This window comes from Sardina pilchardus, chromosome 9, assembly GCF_963854185.1.
Source record: "Sardina pilchardus chromosome 9, fSarPil1.1, whole genome shotgun sequence".
Classification (NCBI taxonomy): Eukaryota; Metazoa; Chordata; class Actinopteri; order Clupeiformes; family Clupeidae; genus Sardina; species Sardina pilchardus.
Window position 1 is genome coordinate 5,517,747 of NC_085002.1, and position 17,500 is coordinate 5,535,246.

Genomic DNA, 17,500 nt, shown 5'->3' on the forward strand with positions numbered 1-17,500 from the left:
AGCCCCAGGGAACCGTAATAACCTAAATTAACAAGTGGCGGTTAAGCATTTGTTCCTCCAGGGGTTATTTAATACCTGCATTGATACAGTTAGCCAACAATGGCATCTGCTACTTTTAATTCAATTCAGTTGCCAGCGGAAAGGACCGGAATTAGCCTGCACAAGAGGAAACCATTTATTACCTAGGATATGACCGTTAATTTCAGTCAATTAAAACACAATAGGATAGGTTTTTACTTTCATGGAAATCTTTCTTCTCTATCTGATAAATAGACAGACGTTTCGTGCAGGTCAGTTACAGAGGTAGGCCTATTAGCAATCGTCAGACAAGAGACGGCATCAGGCTGTCATTCTCATTCATATATTCACAAATGACATTTAGCGGGTTTCATTCAGAAAGCTATCGGCGCCGGCAGATGGTCATTTCCGCCAGTCTCGCGGCTGCTGCGGAGCCGGACAGTTGCGGCACATATGACCGCATATTGATTCCCTGCTACCCGGGGGAGGGTCCGTTATTGTTCCTCGGGTCTATTGTTAATGCATCTCTTTTCGCATCATGAAATGTGGAGAGACGATTGGTTCAGACAGGTGATGGTGTAGGGTACACACCCCCCTTTAGATGACGTCATTGAAAGACATGTGGCATACAATGTGTACGCAGCATCTGCTCTTGCCCGCTGTACAGTCCGCCAGCCCTCGTGCAGAATAGCTCAGCATCCTCACTAGATGTCCAGGGGATTTGCATTCGTTTCCATATGAAGAGACCGCATTCAAATGCATTCGTGAGAGTGAGACCTTCAGGTTTAGTCGGGGGAAGGTGCACTTCAAAGTCAAAATAAGCAAACCATGTCTTTGTCATTCTAAACGTCTCTTTCTTTGAAAAGACTATTCCGAGCCTGTTTGTTCAGAAGGTTGCGGTATAGGCTAGTCTGTGCCACACCTCGCATTGGCTTGTCCCACCACCTACTCACCTACCCTATAACCCATATAGGCACATGCACATCTAGAAACGCTGAAGTAAATCACATCTATCTATTAAAAATATGAGAAAGTCGGGATACCCATTAGTGGGACCTTGACGCCCCCTTGTGGCCATTTCTTACTCCTTAGATGTTGCAACTCTACCTCTTTGGCTCAGAATCAGAATCAGTTTTTTTTTTTTTTTTTTTTTTAAAGTATATTTTTTGGCCTTTTTGCCTTTATTAGATAGGACAGTGAAGAGGTAGACAGGAAACAAGTGGGAGAGAGAGATGGGGCGGGATCGGGATATGACCACAGGCTGGATTCGAACCTGGGTCCCCGTGGGCACTCGGACCCGTAAATGGTACGGACGCTGTAGCCTGCTGTGCCACAGCGCCCCCCAGAATCAGTTTTAATTGGCCAGGTATAATTACATATACAAGGAATTTGACTTCAGTAGATGTTAAAACTCTCTGTAGGCCTACATTTAACAAGTAGACCGGTAGTAGTGCAATAGACATAGTAACATTCAAACAATAGTAATATAGACACAGACTGTACAATAGCCAGCAATTACATGTCGCCACATAGATATCTCACAATATCCAAAACACAACATACAAAGGCAGAGTATCAAAACAGTACACATGAGGTGGTGTGGGTGTATGTAAAGTGCAGAAGTAAAGTGCAAGTGTATGCATGTAATGAGTGCAAGATGCATGTGGGTTGATATGTGTGTGATGTGAGGGATAAGTTGGTGAATGACCAAGGAGGGGGGAAGGCCCCAGTTAACTGCAGTTCAGTATACTGATGGCAGAGGGAAAGAAGCTGTTCTTGTGTCTGGTTGTTTTGATGCGCAGGGATCTGTAGCGCCTGCCAGAGGGGAGGAGGGTAAAAGAGGGCGTATGCAGGGTGTGTGGGGTCTTTGAGGATGTTCTCTGCCCGCTTCCTGGTACCAGTGTACAAGTCCTGGAGGGAGGCACCAGTGATTTTTTTGGCCCTCTTAATTATACACTGTAATCTGCATTTGACCTGTTTTGTGGCGGCCCCAAACCAAGCGGTGATGGATGTGCAGAGTATGGATTCAATGACAGCTTTGTAGAAGATGGCCATGCAGCAGCTCTTGTGACAGGACATGCTTCCGCAGCTGCCGCAGGAAGTACATCCTCTGCTGAGCCTCTTTAAGGATGGCGTTGATGTTGCTGGACTCCCACTTCAGGTCCTGGGAAATGATGGAGCCCAGGAACATGAATGAGTCCACATTTGACACTGCTGTTGGATATTGTGAGGGGAGACTGCATGGTGGGGGTGCCTCCAACAGTCAACCACCATTGTGTTATGCTAGCAGTAGGCTGTTAAACGTGATTTAATGTGATTCAGATGAATCCGTGAAATACATCATCATTAGCATATCGCATTTTCCCAAATTCCAGACAGAAAACAGAAAACCATAAAGAATTCTATTAGTTGCTATCTGGTTGCCCTTGTCAGTTGCTTAGGCATACAATTTGAGGGCCACGGTAGAGGCAGGTAGAGGGGGAGAGAGAGAGAACATTTCTTATTTTTCTCCAAGATGTCTACATGTTCTAAAGATGCCAGACGATGTAACTCTTCCTGAGGAGCGATCCTATTTCCTCGGTTGGCCGGTGTCTGTTAAAAACCGAAGAGTGAAAGCGAAGGAGATCTGGGAAATTGTATCTTTCATCAATTAATCATGACCTGAAGTCCGTTCACTTCAGAGGAAGCCCCAATGCAACAGGTGCTTTCCCTGCGCAGCCTTGGGATTAGATCCATTCGAGACGCCTGGCCAGCAGCCGAGGAATTTATTAGTGGTCTGGGGTAACCACTCTGCCATAGCGATAGTAAATGTCAGTTTACGTACCCTGATGCTGCTGCGGAAGGAGGTGCGGATTCATATTACACGCGTCATCTTCGGAGCTCTCCGTGGTCCTGAAGTTGAAAGCGGCACGGGACGCTTCAGCCAAGAGAACAAGGCTGAACGCAAGAGAAGCCCCTCGAACTTTGACACTGCCACTCAACCGAACTTACTTACTTAGCACCTCGCAAGAAAATACAGGAAGGAGCGACAGGAGGGAAAATAATCGTTTAGTAACACTTTAGTTGAAATATTACTGAGGAGGATGACGCATCCAGTTGGTGTTTAGGCAGGACTGTATTTGTATTATTAGTGCAACAGTGTGATAGGCCCATCCATGTCTTACCAGTTCTTACAGAGTGAAAGTTTCAACCCAAGTTATTTGGAAACCATGATCCCCGCTCAGGAGGCTTCCCGGATCTACCACACCAACTACGTGAGGAACGCCCGGGCGATCGGCGTGCTGTGGCAAGTTCTCACCACCGTGTTCGCCATCATCACCATGGTGGTGTTCATCCAGCCCTATTGGATCGGCGACAGCGTCAACACGCCGCAGGCGGGCTACTTCGGCCTGTTCCACTACTGCATCGGCAACGCTCTCACCGGCGAGCTCACGTGCAAGGGCAGCGCGCTGGACTTCGGCTCCATCCCCTCGGGCGCGTTCAAGACGGCCATGTTCTTCGTGGGCATCTCCATGCTGCTGGTGGTCGGCTGCATCGTCTGCTTCAGTCTGTTCTTCTTCTGCAACTCGGGCAGCGTGTACAAGATCTGCGCCTGGATGCAGTTTGCCTCCTGTGAGTTTGGGCAGCTACATGCAGAGATGTAAAAGTCCGGCTTCAGAAAGTAAAAGTCCTGCTATGAATTGGTTCTATACCGCTGCGCTTAACACAGGTGATTTCACCAATCAGCAGATCTACGTGACTTAAGAGTTGTGCTAATTAGAATCCGCTAATGAAGTGAATAGCAGGAACAAAACACGTGGTTGGACTTTTACTTTCTGAAGCCGAAATTTTACTCCCCAGGCTATATTTTTGACCTTGCTGTGAGTCTTACCGATTTGGACCTACTTTAATGAAACTCAGTGGGGGAGGTACGTTCTGTGCGTTACATTAGGAGGACACAAATGTACATTATTTGCAATAGCAGCAAATCCTCATTGTGAAGAATATGAACCTGTTCTTGCATACATTCATGTTCTTGGGAAGTTCAAAGTTGTCAAGTTGAAGTCTTCGGGTTGCATGACCTATACGGGTTCACTTACACCATAAGAAATGTGATCTCAGTTTTGGTGATGTTTCCTTTAAAGTCGTAGTCTCACGCCAACATCTAGTAATAGTATTAACATCCAATAATACCACACGTGCTCCCGGTTTGGTGGATTATGCCGGGAAAATAGTTATTCAGGACCTTGGACAGCTGATGGCTTGGAAGTATTCTGGGTCTACTCACTAAAACGTGGAATGTATTCCACAGACCGGCATAGATTCCCACTTTCACTCTCTCATGTAGCGTTATCATGATCTCAGGTGACTAGTGAGAGTGTATCCCATAACTCCGCAACTCGACACCTGGCGCTCGGTAACCGCACAGGTGCGTGCCAAGGCATGACGCCGCGCGTCTGAGGTTGCCATGAAACGACTTTTTAATTTAGTTTCTTGGTATCTTGTTTGTCTTATTTTCACCGGGCAGGTTGTCGTCCTGTTAACTGCTGGTACTTTAATCAGGTATAAATACTAGAATAAAGGATAGATATCTTGCTAAAAACGTATAAGAGACCCAATATTTATATAGATCAAATACCCAATATAGATATTGATATAATATTGATATTGATATAATATATGATCTATTGGTACTTTGCATGCTGTTAATCAAGATCAGTGTGTAGCAGGGGTGGAAATTGAAATTTGAAAATGTATCAGCCAATAGCAGATTTCTGGTCAAATTAATCAGCCACTCAATGTTAAAATATGACTGTTCTAAATCTACCAGAATCTACCAGCCACTCTCACATTTTACCAGCATGTGGCTGGTGGCTGGTGCTAATTTCCATCCCTGGTGTGTAGGCTACATGATGATGGTGTGTGTTGGTGTTGCGGTCTCCTAACGTGCAGGTGGTTGTATGGTCGTGGGCTGTCTGATCTATCCTGACGGCTGGGACTCGCCGGAGGTGAAGCGCATGTGCGGGCAGAGGACGGACAAGTACACGCTGGGCAACTGCACGGTTCGCTGGGCCTACATCCTGGCCATCATCACCATCCTCGACTCGCTCATCCTCTCCTTCCTGGCGTTTGTGCTGGGCAACCGGCAAGACCAACTCCTGCCCGAGGACCACGAAACTGAGGACAAGGACAAGGAGAAAGGTGAGATGTCGGAAAGACTTCTCCGGTTCAGCAGATGACTTCAACTTGAAATCAGTAACAATGATAACACTGACTTGAAGTTTAAACTAAAGCACACTTGTCAGTGTTTAAGTAGGGTAACCTATTAATCACAGGAAGTTTGAAATCTGTCAGGGATGGGGATGGCTTTGCGCAGTCCACAATCTCTTGGTTAATGTTTAAGCATTCAGAGTTTCTTTCACTGGAATAAAGGGACCAAGCCCAGCTCAGGGATGGCCCCTTCCTGTTCCAACATGACTGTTCACCAGTGCACAAAACAAGGTCCATAAAGACATGGATGACAGTTTGGTGTGGATGAACTTGACATAGTTTGAGAAAACACACCGAAGCAGACCCCATAATATGCTCATGAAAATAATTCAGAAGAGAGTAGGCAAGGCTAGGCATGTTGTCTGAGAAATAAAGACAGAGGCTGGGTCGATTGCTTCAAATCACAGACCTAATTAATTAAATAAATATTAATTCCTAATTAATATAACCTCGAAACAAAGTAACACGTCGTCACACGGCGGTTTGTTGACCTGTCTAATGAACCATATTGACTACTGATATGTATGCTAAATAATATGACAAACTCTTCACATTTTCAAAGCTTTCTGTGTGTAATCGGCGGACCCGTTTCTTTTTTTTTTCTTCTTTTATACAGAGAAAGAGTGAGGATCCCCAGTCCCGACATCTAGCCGAGCACTTATCCCGACCAGCTGGGTCGGGCCTTTAGAGAGGAGGCTCTTCGGATGGGCTCAGAGTGGACTGTGTGCAGTCAACACCTCACAAGTCAGCAGAAAACATGTGTTCAGTGGTAGGCTACTGCAATCAACAGTGTGGGCAGTGTCAGATTTCAGAGTGATTTGAGGGACACTGATTGGTGGGCTTGATATGAGCTTTAAAAAGCAAGGCGAATATTAGTCTGGCTATTTTGTGAAAGACAGTGTAGCCTATAACTATTTTGAATCAGTATGATAAGTAGATATGAAGCGCAGGTCGTGTGTTTTATTACCTGCACCCACGCCACCCATTTTGGAGATCCAGTCCACCCAAGTCAGAGCATCACTAGTTTATAGTAGCCTTTCTTTTATTTATACACTGTTCACCATAAGTCTGCCAACTATCCACACGTTTTAAGTTTTTAATATAAAATAAACTGTGTAGGCTCGTTTATCATTTAAAAGGGTTTCAATGTGTTTGTATTTCTTAAATGCTTGAGCTATATAATGTAATGTATTGGGTAAAACAGCATTCTCTCCTCATGTGGCCCCTGGAGCTCCTGGCCTTAGCTGGGCCTGACACTCTAAGAACACTTGGACCAGCGCAGCTCTGACTGGGGCAGGTCAATAGCACCCCCTTCTGTCTGCTAGAGGTAGTACTGTACATTCGCATGTATTCATTTAGCAGACAATTCTACTTCTTTCTAGCCTGGTCCTACCAAACTCTTGTGCATATTTCATAATGTACAGAGAGTCTGGACACTTTCCACTGCCAAGCGTTAACTTCTTTGAATGCTAGTACTCAACGTCATCGTACTCAGCTACTCCCTCTGTTCGCTGATTGGATCTGCAAATTTTGACCTGTGAATATACCGCAGACCCAGGGAATTGTACTGAAGGGAAATGAAAATTGAGCGTAATACGTAGGAAGGCGGAGCCAGGCTAACTTCTTTGAGCTATCTGAGACCCTCTCGGTAAACCACTCAGTTTAAGCACTAAATTGTAACTCATGTTTCACAAGCTTAGCGGTGGCCACCCATTCCACCTTTTTTTGGTCAAGGTTTTCACCCTCTCTTGAACTTGGACTCTTTTGTTCGGAGCTCTGCAAACAAATCATTAACGTTTGGCATCTAAAGACCACAAAACTTCAGAGCCATTTCAAAGTCTTTATTTGCAGTAACAACATAAAAGGTTTTAGTTATTTTTTTTAACAGAGCAGTGGACTATCAAAGGCGGAGAAGAAAAGCAGAGAAAGAGAGAAAAAAAGAACCGGAGCGGAAAACGTTGAGAAAGGGACAGAGAGCAAAAGCAAGCACCCAGCAGGCATTTTTGAAACTTCTTTTTTTTTTTCCTTTGAAAAGTCCATCCTTTGTGTCTCCTGTAACGTACTGCATTTCAGAGCCTCACTCCTCACAGAGTGCACCCACGTTGGTCTGAAAAGAACATTTAGAAAAGCGGAGAAAAGTCTAGAAAAAAAACCCTCCTCGCTGATACAAGGCAGAGAGCTGCTCCCACGTCCGTAACAGACCCTCCCCAGTGACCGTCTGACAGCGGTCTCTGCTCCCCGGTGACCATCCGATGGCCCCCCCCTCCCCGCGCTCTCCTAGCGTGAGCTGAGCGGTCCCCCCCCCCCCGCCCGAACTGATACTGTACACTGCTGATATTCTACACCGCTGAAAATAAAGGCCATCTCTTTGGTAGGACTATGTACAACGGTGCGTGGTTCTAGTCATGATATTACTGTATAACACAGGCGGCTGGCTGCTGAGCCAGGAGACCAAAACCAAACTGAATAATAAACAAAACGAGACAAATCATTCTTCACCATTCACATTGTTGCAGGGAGGACGAGTTAACAACCAGTGAGCCATGCCGATAACGCTCTAATGGTCCGAGAGAGAGAGAGAGAGAGAAGGAGAGAGAGGGGGAGAGAGAGAAGGAGAGAGAAAGAGAGAGGGGGAGAGAGAGAGGGAGGGAGAGAGGAATGAGAGAGAGAGAGAGAGAAGGAGAGAGGAGTGAGAGAGAGAAAGGAGAGAGACAGGGAGAGAAATAGAGAGGGAGAGAGAGGAAGGGAGAGAAGGAGTGAGAGACAGAGGGAGGGAGAGAAAGAGAGAGCAAGAGAGAGCAAGAGGAGAGAAGTGCTGCTTCTTCTGCGTCTACTTTCCCTCGTTCGGTTTTTAGTGCTTTAAGAGACCACTCACATCTCAGTGAGGAGGAACATCCTTCAGTCCAGTCCAGGTCTCACACACACACACACACACACACACACACACACACACACACACACACACACACACACACACACACACACACACACACACACACACACACACACACACACACACACACACACACACACACACACACACACACTCTCTTCGGGGTTTCAAGAGGCCACTTCACGGCTCAAACGAGAGGTCTGCAGATCTCTTCTGAGATCTCTTCATTCATGAGTCTCGGACTACTCGCTTTTGTTTTTTTTAAGCATTTATTTGTGTTTTTATAGCTAGTCTCTCCAGAAATCTAACCTGCCCGCAATAACCAGAAAAACGACTGCTGCTAACGAACATGATGATGATGGTGATGATGATGAAGACGAGATCCGAAGGTGCTGGTCATAGAGCCCAGGAGAAAAAAACGAAGCCAGAAGAGAAGAGAGCGAAGCGACGCTGAAAAAAGGGCCTCGCTGACGCGGATAACGAAGCGCGTTTGTTTGTAGAGCCTCTGGAGAGTCACGGACACGCAGCGAACAGAGAGAGAAGAGCGCGTTTGTCGAGCGTCACGGAACGCGGCGAACAGAGAAGAGAAGAGCGCGTTTGTCGAGCGTCTCGGGCGTCACGGAACGCGGCGAACAGAGAAGAGAGCGTTTGTCGAGCGTCACTGATGCGGCGAACGGTCAAAAGCGCGCGTGTTCGTCGGTCCCTCCGGCGTGAGCTGCGCCTCCAGACCGCAGCCACAGACTCAACACAACAGAACAGAAGCCACCACAGACTAAGAGCTGCAAGTCAAGTAAACTCCATTAAACAACAAAAACAAACAAACAAACAAACAAACAAACAGAATAAAAGAAAACATCAGAAATAAATAGATATTAAATCTGATTAGTTGGACCTCAGTTTGGTGCAGTCACCATCTGGTTACTGAAAGCGGATATGGCAGTCAGTTACGTGTGTGTGTGTGTGTGTGTGTGTGTGTGTGTGTGTGTGTGTGTGTGTGTGTGTGTGTGTGTGTGTGTGTGTGTGTGTGTGTGTGTGTGTGTGTGAGCGCGCACATGTGTGTGTGCCTGTCTGTGCTTGGATACGATGTGCAGGTCAGCCACCCCAGTGTGTGTGTGTGGGGGGGGTCCCGACTGCAGGTTTTGTGGTTGCGTTGTGCAGTGCTGGCCTCCGGCCACTAGGAGGCGAGCCAGGGGTGGCGCAGACACTCTGCGGCGGTGGCGCGCTTCTCGGGCACCAGGTCCAGCATGGGCAGCAGGAAGCTGCTGAAGCTCTGGGCCTCCTCGCGCGGCCACTCGTACTTCTCCAGCAGCACGCACAGCAGCCCCCACGGCTTCAGCTTACTGATGTGCCTCAGCTCACCTGGAACACACACACATTAACATACACTTGCACATTAACATACACTTGCACATTAACATACGCACACACAAATTAACAGGCACGCACGCACATTAACACACACACACACACGCGCACGCACGCACACACGTCCATAAACACACACACACACACGTCCATAAACACAAACCCATATTAACACACACATAGAAAGGCAGTGTGTTTCATACACTGAGTAATGAATGAGTTAGACAACCACATGAATAGTACAACGCATACATACACACACACACACACACACACACACCAATATGAGGAAACATGGCACCAGAGCAGCACACTCAGAGCACAAGAGCCAGTCAATATCATAGTTATGCACAAGCATACAAAGAGAGGAGGGGAAACGTCTTTATACTGCACCCAAACCAACCAGGAAAATCACACACACACTGACAGTGATTCAGACAATAGGCAACTCCATCGGGTTAGTGTGTGTGTGTGTGTGTGTGTGTCCGTGTCCTTACCTTTCTTGTTGAAGAACTCTTTGGAATATTTGCCATTCAGGATGAGTTTGCGCGGAATCTTCCCCAGGAGTTCAATGATCAGAGCGATGTGATCTGCAGGGGCACACGAGAACACATGACACATGGGCCATCTGGGATCACATAGTGTACACACACACACACACACACACACACACACACACACACACACACACACACACACACACACACACACACACACACACGAAAGTGAGAGATGGGTCATCTGGCATTACATAGTGTACACACACACACACACATCCTTGAAATGTTTAGCCAGGTAGTAGTAAAAAGGCATTCTTGTTTGCTAAGATTTGGGGTCAGTGGTGGGTTGTTGTTCACCCCTAAAGGGCCATATTTACGGTGGGGTGTAACAGTGTGTGTGTGTGCATGACTAAGGATAAGTGTTTATGTGTCACAGTGTATGTGTGTGTGTGTGTGTGTGTGTGCGTGTGACTAAGGATAAGTGTTGATGTGTCAGAGAGAGAGAGTGTGTGTGTGTGTGTGTGTGTGTGTGTGTGTGTGTAGCACAGGGCTGCTGATGAATAGCATGTTGCCGTTGACCGATGGCGTGTGTGTGAGTGTGTCTGTGTGTGCGCATGTCTGTGTGTGTGTGTGTATATGACTAAGGATAAGTGTTTTTGTGTCATATTGTGTGTGTGTGTGTGTGTGTGTGTGAGAGAGAGAGAGAGAGAGAGAGAGAGAGAGAGAGAGTGTGTTATGTGTGTGTAGCACAGAGCTGCTGATGAATGCATGTTGCCTTTTACTGATAGCGTCTCTGTGTGTGTGTGTGCGCGTGTGTGTGTATGACTAAGGATAAGTGTTGATGTGTCGGAGAGAGAGTGTGTGTGTGCGTGCGAGCGTGTGTGCGTGTGACTGTGCGTGTGTGTGTGTGTGACTAAGGATAAGTGTTGATGTGTCGGAGAGAGAGAGTGTGAGTGTGTGTGTGCGTGCGAGCGTGTGTGTGTGTGTGACTGTGCGTGTGTGTATGCGTGTGTGTGTGTGTGTGTGACTAAGGATAAGTGTTGATGTGTCAGAGAGAGAGAGAGTGAGTGTGTGTGTGTGCGTGCGTGCGAGCGTGTGTGTGTGACTGTGTGCGTGCGTGTGTGTGTGGCACTGAGCTGCTGATGAATCGCATGTTGGCGTTGAGCGATGGCGTCTCCGCTGTGCACGGACGGAACCCTCATTAGCTGCCCCACGTCCACTACAGCACCGGGGCGGACAGCTAACGACCCCCCGGCAACAGCTAACAACCCCGTGTCAAGCTGTAATTGCCCCCAAGGGTTGTGTAAGTGCCCCCGGGGCCGATAGGCTGGCAGGGTAGGTGGGTGGAAACAGGCTGGACTCAGATTGACGTTCGAGCACTCAGGATTACAGCACCGGTCAGCTACAAACTGGCAGCTCAAAAGGAGCGCACACAACTACACACACACACACACACACACACACACACACACACATATGCATACACATAAACCGGACAGGCAGACAAACACACACGCACACACACACACACACTATTTCTCTCTCTCTGGGCCAGATGTACTAACATTTTTGTGCCCATTTCAGGCGTAACGTGCGTGTAAAAACATGACGAGGTATGTACAAACAGGTCGCACTGAAGAAAAAACGCAGATTGCCTGTCGTGGGAGCTGAAAACGGCTATTTACGCTTTTCCGTGTCATGCATATATTATGCAGTCTTGGGAGGATCAGCTAAAACGTGGGTGTATCCTGCAAGCACAGGGGAGGAGAAGCGCTAACAGCGATTGATTAAGTATTCCGCCATATGTATGAAAACAGCGCACGTCTATTTTGCGTTGAAAAACATCCACCTTCTAAAAGCAGGTGTTATCCAAATTGCGGTTAAATGCATCTATTAGAAAAACATTTAGAGAAAGCTGAATCAATATTCAGATCATCAGTTTTCTTCATTGTACTCTGTTTCCCCTTGGGATAAAGTATCTATCTATCTATCATCTATCTATCTATCTCAAAGCAACCTTAACTTTCGCTTGCCTCTCTAAAATTGGATTTTCTCTTTCACGACATAGCCTACACTTCCCAATCTGTTAGACTAGGTATTAAGTCATATCCCATGTCTACGTGCAGTAAATACTTATTAAGTGAATTAGTAGAACTACCAGGCATATTCTGTCTGTTGCTGCTCGTTGACATCTTTGTATCATGTACAGTATGATCGCTAAACTTTGATTCTTTTTAATGTTGCAATATTCAACTGCGCTTGTGGTACAGCTCTGCACACGCAATTGGCGTTGTACAGGCAGTGATGCGGGGACAGGCAGTGATGAACGCTGTTAACGTAATGAAGCGACAGCATAGTAAATTCCACGCAATATAGCAAAGCACAGCGTTCTCATTCTGTGCATACAAAAACATGCTATAAGCGCTTTCTTAGTACATCTGGCCCTCTCTCTCTCTCTCTGTCTATCTCTCTATTTCTCTCTTTCCGTCTCTACCTCTTCCTCTCTCCATCTCTCTCTCTCTCTCTCTTTCCGTCTCTACCTCTTCCTCTCTCCATCTCTCTCTCTCTCTCTCTTTCCGTCTCTACCTCTTCCTCTCTCCATCTCTCTCTCTCTCTCTCTTTCCGTCTCTACCTCTTCCTCTCTCGATCTCTCTCTCTCTCTTTCCGTCTCTACCTCTTCCTCTCTCCAGGAACAGTGCCACACTTCTTACTAGCCCTGTCGCCCTTGACAACAAGCCTGTGTGTGTGTGTGTGTGTGTGTGTGTGTGTGTGGCGATGGAACAGCTGCCCACAGCACGACGAGACTGACGGTGCGAGACATGATGTTGGTGGAGAGAAATGGACGTGTGGACGATGAGAAACCGTGTGGAGATAAAACCAGAGAAACCAAGAGAACAGAGAGATCCAACAGTCCCAATGTGTCAATGACACACTGACACACACACACACAGGCACACAGACACGTGCGCGCTCACACAGACACACGCACACAGACACGCGCACACACACAGACACGCGCACACACACAGACGCGCGCACGCTAATCATATGAAGATGAGAGAGAGAGGATTTAGCTCCACTGTGCTGTTGCAGTGACTACTGTGACCTTTGAGGAGGAAAAGAAGATGATGATGATGAAGATGATTACCTTCATCTCGAGAGTAGTCCTCCCCTGAGTGAGGCTCGAACAGGTAGTCTCCAGTCGCCAACTCAAATGCCTGAGACACACACACACACACACACACACACACACACACACGCACAGGTCAAAACCGGGGCATCCACAATAATCAGCACACAGAATCTGCCAAACAGGACAACAATCACGTTGTCCAACCAGTGGTGTGTGTCTCTGTGTGTGTGTGTGTGTGTGTGTGTGTGTGTGTGTGTGTGTGTGTGTGTGTGTGTGTGTGCATTCTTTCGCTGTCTACCATCTTGCTCAGTGCATTCCTGCAGAGGAGGGAGAGAGGGGTATGAGAGAGGCTCTGGCCTGTGTGTGCTTTAGGGGGGAGAGGGGGACACAGAGAGGCTTGGGACGGAGGGAGAGGGGGACACAGAGAGGCTCGGGGCGGAGGGAGAGGGGGACACAGAGAGACTCAGGACGGAGGGAGAGGGGGACACAGAGAGGCTCGGGACGGAGGGAGAGGGGGACACAGAGAGACTGGGCGGAGGGAGAGGGGGACACAGAGAGACTGGGCGGAGGGAGAGGGGGACACAGAGAGACTGGGTGGAGGGAGAGGGGGACACAGAGAGACTGGGCGGAGGGAGAGGGGGACACAGAGAGACTGGGCGGAGGGAGAGGGGGACACAGAGAGGCTCAGGGCGGAGGACATTTGGGGACAGAGAGCTCATCCTTTGGCACAACAGGGCTGCCTACTGGCCAGTGTCTTCCTCCTCTGCTCTATTCTGCAAGTGGGTTTAAAATGCAGTTTGCTGATGAACACACACACACACACACACACACACACACACACACACACACACACACACAGAGAGAGAGAGAGAGCAACCGAGCAAATACACTCACACAAACAGAGTGTAAGGGCGTGCTTGTTGCTGACAGCAAGAGGAAAGAGCAGTCAGCACATAGCGTGCCGGGCATCCAGAGGGAGGCAATGGCACCAGTCCTCATCCTAGCATACTCCATCACCAGTCCTCGGAGTATACATCACTAGTATACTATACTCCATCACCAGTCCTCATCCTAGCATACTCCATCAGCACTATACTCCATCATCACTAGCACACTCCATCATCACTATACTCCATCACCAGTCCTCATCCTAGCATACTCCATCACCAGTCCTCGGAGTATACATCACTAGTATACTATACTCCATCACCAGTCCTCGGAGTATACATCACTAGTATACTATACTCCATCACCAGTCCTCGGAGTATACATCACTAGTATACTATACTCCATCACCAGTCCTCATCCTAGCATACTCCATCACCAGTCCTCGGAGTATACATCACTAGTATACTATACTCCATCACCAGTCCTCATCCTAGCATACTCCATCAGCACTATACTCCATCATCACTAGCACACTCCATCATCACTATACTCCATCACCAGTCCTCATCCTAGCATACTCCATCACCAGTCCTCGGAGTATACATCACTATAGTATACTATACTTTATCACCAGTCCTCATCCTAGCATACTCCATCACCAGTCCTCATCATCACCAGCATACTCCATCATCATTACTATACTCCATCACCAGTCCTCGGAGTATATATCACTAGTATACTATACTTTATCACCAGTCCTCGGAGTCTACATCACTATACTCTATCATCACTCTCATCTATCATCAGTCAGTGCTCTGAGTAAACATCACTAGTGCTCCATCACCAGTCCTCTGAGTATAAATCACCCTAATCCATCACTAGTGTGTGCTTGTTTTCAGCTAAAACAAAAATAATCTCAACATTTAACACCAGACTATAGCTATACTAAAGAGTGTTTAACTGGGCTCACCATGGAGTTACAAAACTGCATTTGCTCAGATGAGTCAAACAGGAACGCATGTTTTTTAATCTTCTCTTGTGTTAACTCCGCAAATAGCTCTCGTCTTTTTAAAAGAAATCAAATCTCAAGCCAGTTGAGTTGTGAACTCAGTTTAGGTCTGGGAGTGGATGAGTTGGACCAGCACAGACCCAGGTGAATGAGTTGGACCAGCACAGACCCAGGTGGATGAGTAGGACCAGCACAGACCCAGGTGGATGAGTAGGACCAGCACAGACCAGACTCTAGTGGACTCTAGTGGACTCTAGTGAATTGTGGTGGACTCACCATGCAGGCTGTGCTCCAGATGTCCGCCGGTGTGCTGTAGCCCGATCCGATCAGAACCTCCAGACACCGGTACTGCCGCGTCTGGATGTCGTCTGTGAAGTGCTTGTGCTGTTGGCCAGGTGGAACAGAGAGAGAGAGGGAGAGAGAGACAGAGAGAGAGAGAGAGAGAGAGAGAGAGAGAGAGAGGGAGAGAGGAGAGAGGGAGAGGGAGAGGGAGAGAGGGAGAGGGAGAGGGAGAGGGAGAAAGAGGGAGAGAGGGAGACTTTGACTTTAGAGGTTTCTTTATTGACAGTCAAAAAGAAACCAAGCAGCAATAAAAACAGCCCAGTTAAAACCTCACCTCACTGCCCCACAACAAAAAATAACAAAAATACAACCCAACCAAATAAACCAATAACCAGAGAAACAACTTACAACAAAAATTACAAAAAAGGGAGAAAAAAAGAAAAGAAAACTAAATCCATCACTAACTGCAGGTGTGTATGAAGGGTATATACAGTATGTATGTATGTGTGTGTGTGTGTATGTGTATATGTGTATGTGTGCGTTTGTGTGCAGTGCAGGTTTTTGGTAGCCTGATAAACCAGCCTAAATGGATTGGATGTCTAATTTAGTCTGGCCTCGATGAATGGATACAACGGAACATTGTTGATGAGCACAACCCGTTGTCTTTCAAACCGTGTCTGTGCCTATAGGCCAACGCTCCCTCAAAACCCCGCCCCAGAGCCCTCTGCCTCGCCCGCGTTGATTCAAAACACATCTCTGCGTTGTGATTGGTTTAGTTGCCATCTGCCAGATTCAGGGCAGTGTTTTCAAAATGTACAGTGGTCCGAGGCCAGACCCAAATGCAGGCAAAACATTTTGCCGTCCAGCAGTTGGCGCTGGTTTTCCAGGCTAGGTTTTTGGGAGACTATGAGACGAGTATGAAAGGGAAGCAGTCACACTCAGAAACAGACTGAGATACCAATGAGCTTCATCAGACTTAAATGTGTGTGTGTGTGTGTGTGTGTGTGTGTGTGTGTATGTGTTAACTCACCACCCAGCAGGCGTTGCCCAGGTCAGCGATCTTCACCTGGATCTGATCTGCATTCAGGGGGTCCAGAGGGTTCAACAACAGACAGCCGGGCGGCACCTTAGCTGCAGGACACACACACACACACACACACACACACACACACACACACACACACACACACACACACACACACACACACACACACACACACACACACACACACACACACACACACACACACACACACACACACGGAGAGTGGCATCAATGTATGTCTTTCTGCATGTGAAAATGTGTTTGTGTGTGTATGCATGCGTGCATGTGTGTGTGCAGCAGGGAGAGAGAGAGACACTGAAGAGTGTGTGTTTATTGGCCCTAGTGTGTGTGTCTAACACAATAGCGATGGCTATTTGAGCTCTGTTAATCCAGATGGGAAACTTGACAAAATCAATGACTGATCAATAGAGCTTCTGATCAAACAAGTGCATACATGCATGCAGATCAAGTTACACACACACACACACACACACACACACACACCCCACACACACTCTCACCCCCCCCCCCTAGCCATCATTTAATCCTCCCGTCTTTCAGAAGACACTCTTTTGTTTCTCTCTCCCTCACACACACACACAGGCACACACACAAAGGGAAAGCACTTAATGAAATTGACTTCTTGACCAGAAACCTTAATTCGTTAAAACATCACGGTCAACCATTCCAGTTGCCGGGTGTTCCCACCCCACTGGTGGTGTCAGCCAGTCAGACATGCAGATCAGGAAGTGTGGTTAGTACGGGTCAAGTGCTCCTGAGTGAAGCGCACTACTCCATTAACAGCACACCAGCAGGTGAAGGAAACTCCGTCTACAGTACACACCTCAGGCACAGTGTCAGCTTTAACCATTAACCCAATGGAGTCAGTGAAGAGTTGGCGCTCACTAGATACTATACTAGATAGATATATCTACTATACTAGATAGATAGACTACACTACTATATAGACTACTATTAGTTTGTGCTAACTAATAGTAGTAGTATCTAGTCTGTACTGACAAGATGCTACTACTGATGCTGCTACTATTAGTTAGTACAGACTAGATACTACTACTGATGCTACTAGTATTAGCTAGTATAGACTAGATACTACTAC

The 17,500-nt window shown here is 47.2% G+C and overlaps 2 protein-coding genes across 5 annotated transcripts in view; one reads left to right on the forward strand and one right to left on the reverse strand.

Annotated features, from left to right (window-relative positions):
- The first annotated feature begins 3,224 nt into the window (after window positions 1-3,224).
- lhfpl5a (LHFPL tetraspan subfamily member 5a) lies at window positions 3,225-5,237 on the forward strand. The gene is made up of 2 exons (XM_062544926.1): window positions 3,225-3,630; window positions 4,951-5,237. Exons 1-2 carry the CDS (start codon window positions 3,228-3,230, stop codon window positions 5,235-5,237), a joined length of 690 nt encoding a protein of 229 aa, XP_062400910.1. The 5' UTR covers window positions 3,225-3,227.
- A 3,174-nt stretch (window positions 5,238-8,411) lies between these two features.
- The window catches only part of srpk1b (SRSF protein kinase 1b), a 55,977-nt gene continuing 46,888 nt past the window's right edge, over window positions 8,412-17,500 (reverse strand). For all 4 annotated transcript variants that reach the window (XM_062545386.1, XM_062545389.1, XM_062545385.1 and 1 more), the window contains 5 exons: window positions 16,369-16,469; window positions 15,333-15,440; window positions 13,175-13,244; window positions 10,024-10,116; window positions 8,412-9,520 (listed from right to left, as the gene is read on the reverse strand). In XM_062545386.1, the coding sequence (XP_062401370.1) occupies window positions 9,336-9,520; window positions 10,024-10,116; window positions 13,175-13,244; window positions 15,333-15,440; window positions 16,369-16,469 (557 nt within the window). In that variant the 3' untranslated portion in view covers window positions 8,412-9,335. The remainder of the gene's footprint in view (window positions 9,521-10,023; window positions 10,117-13,174; window positions 13,245-15,332; window positions 15,441-16,368; window positions 16,470-17,500) is intronic.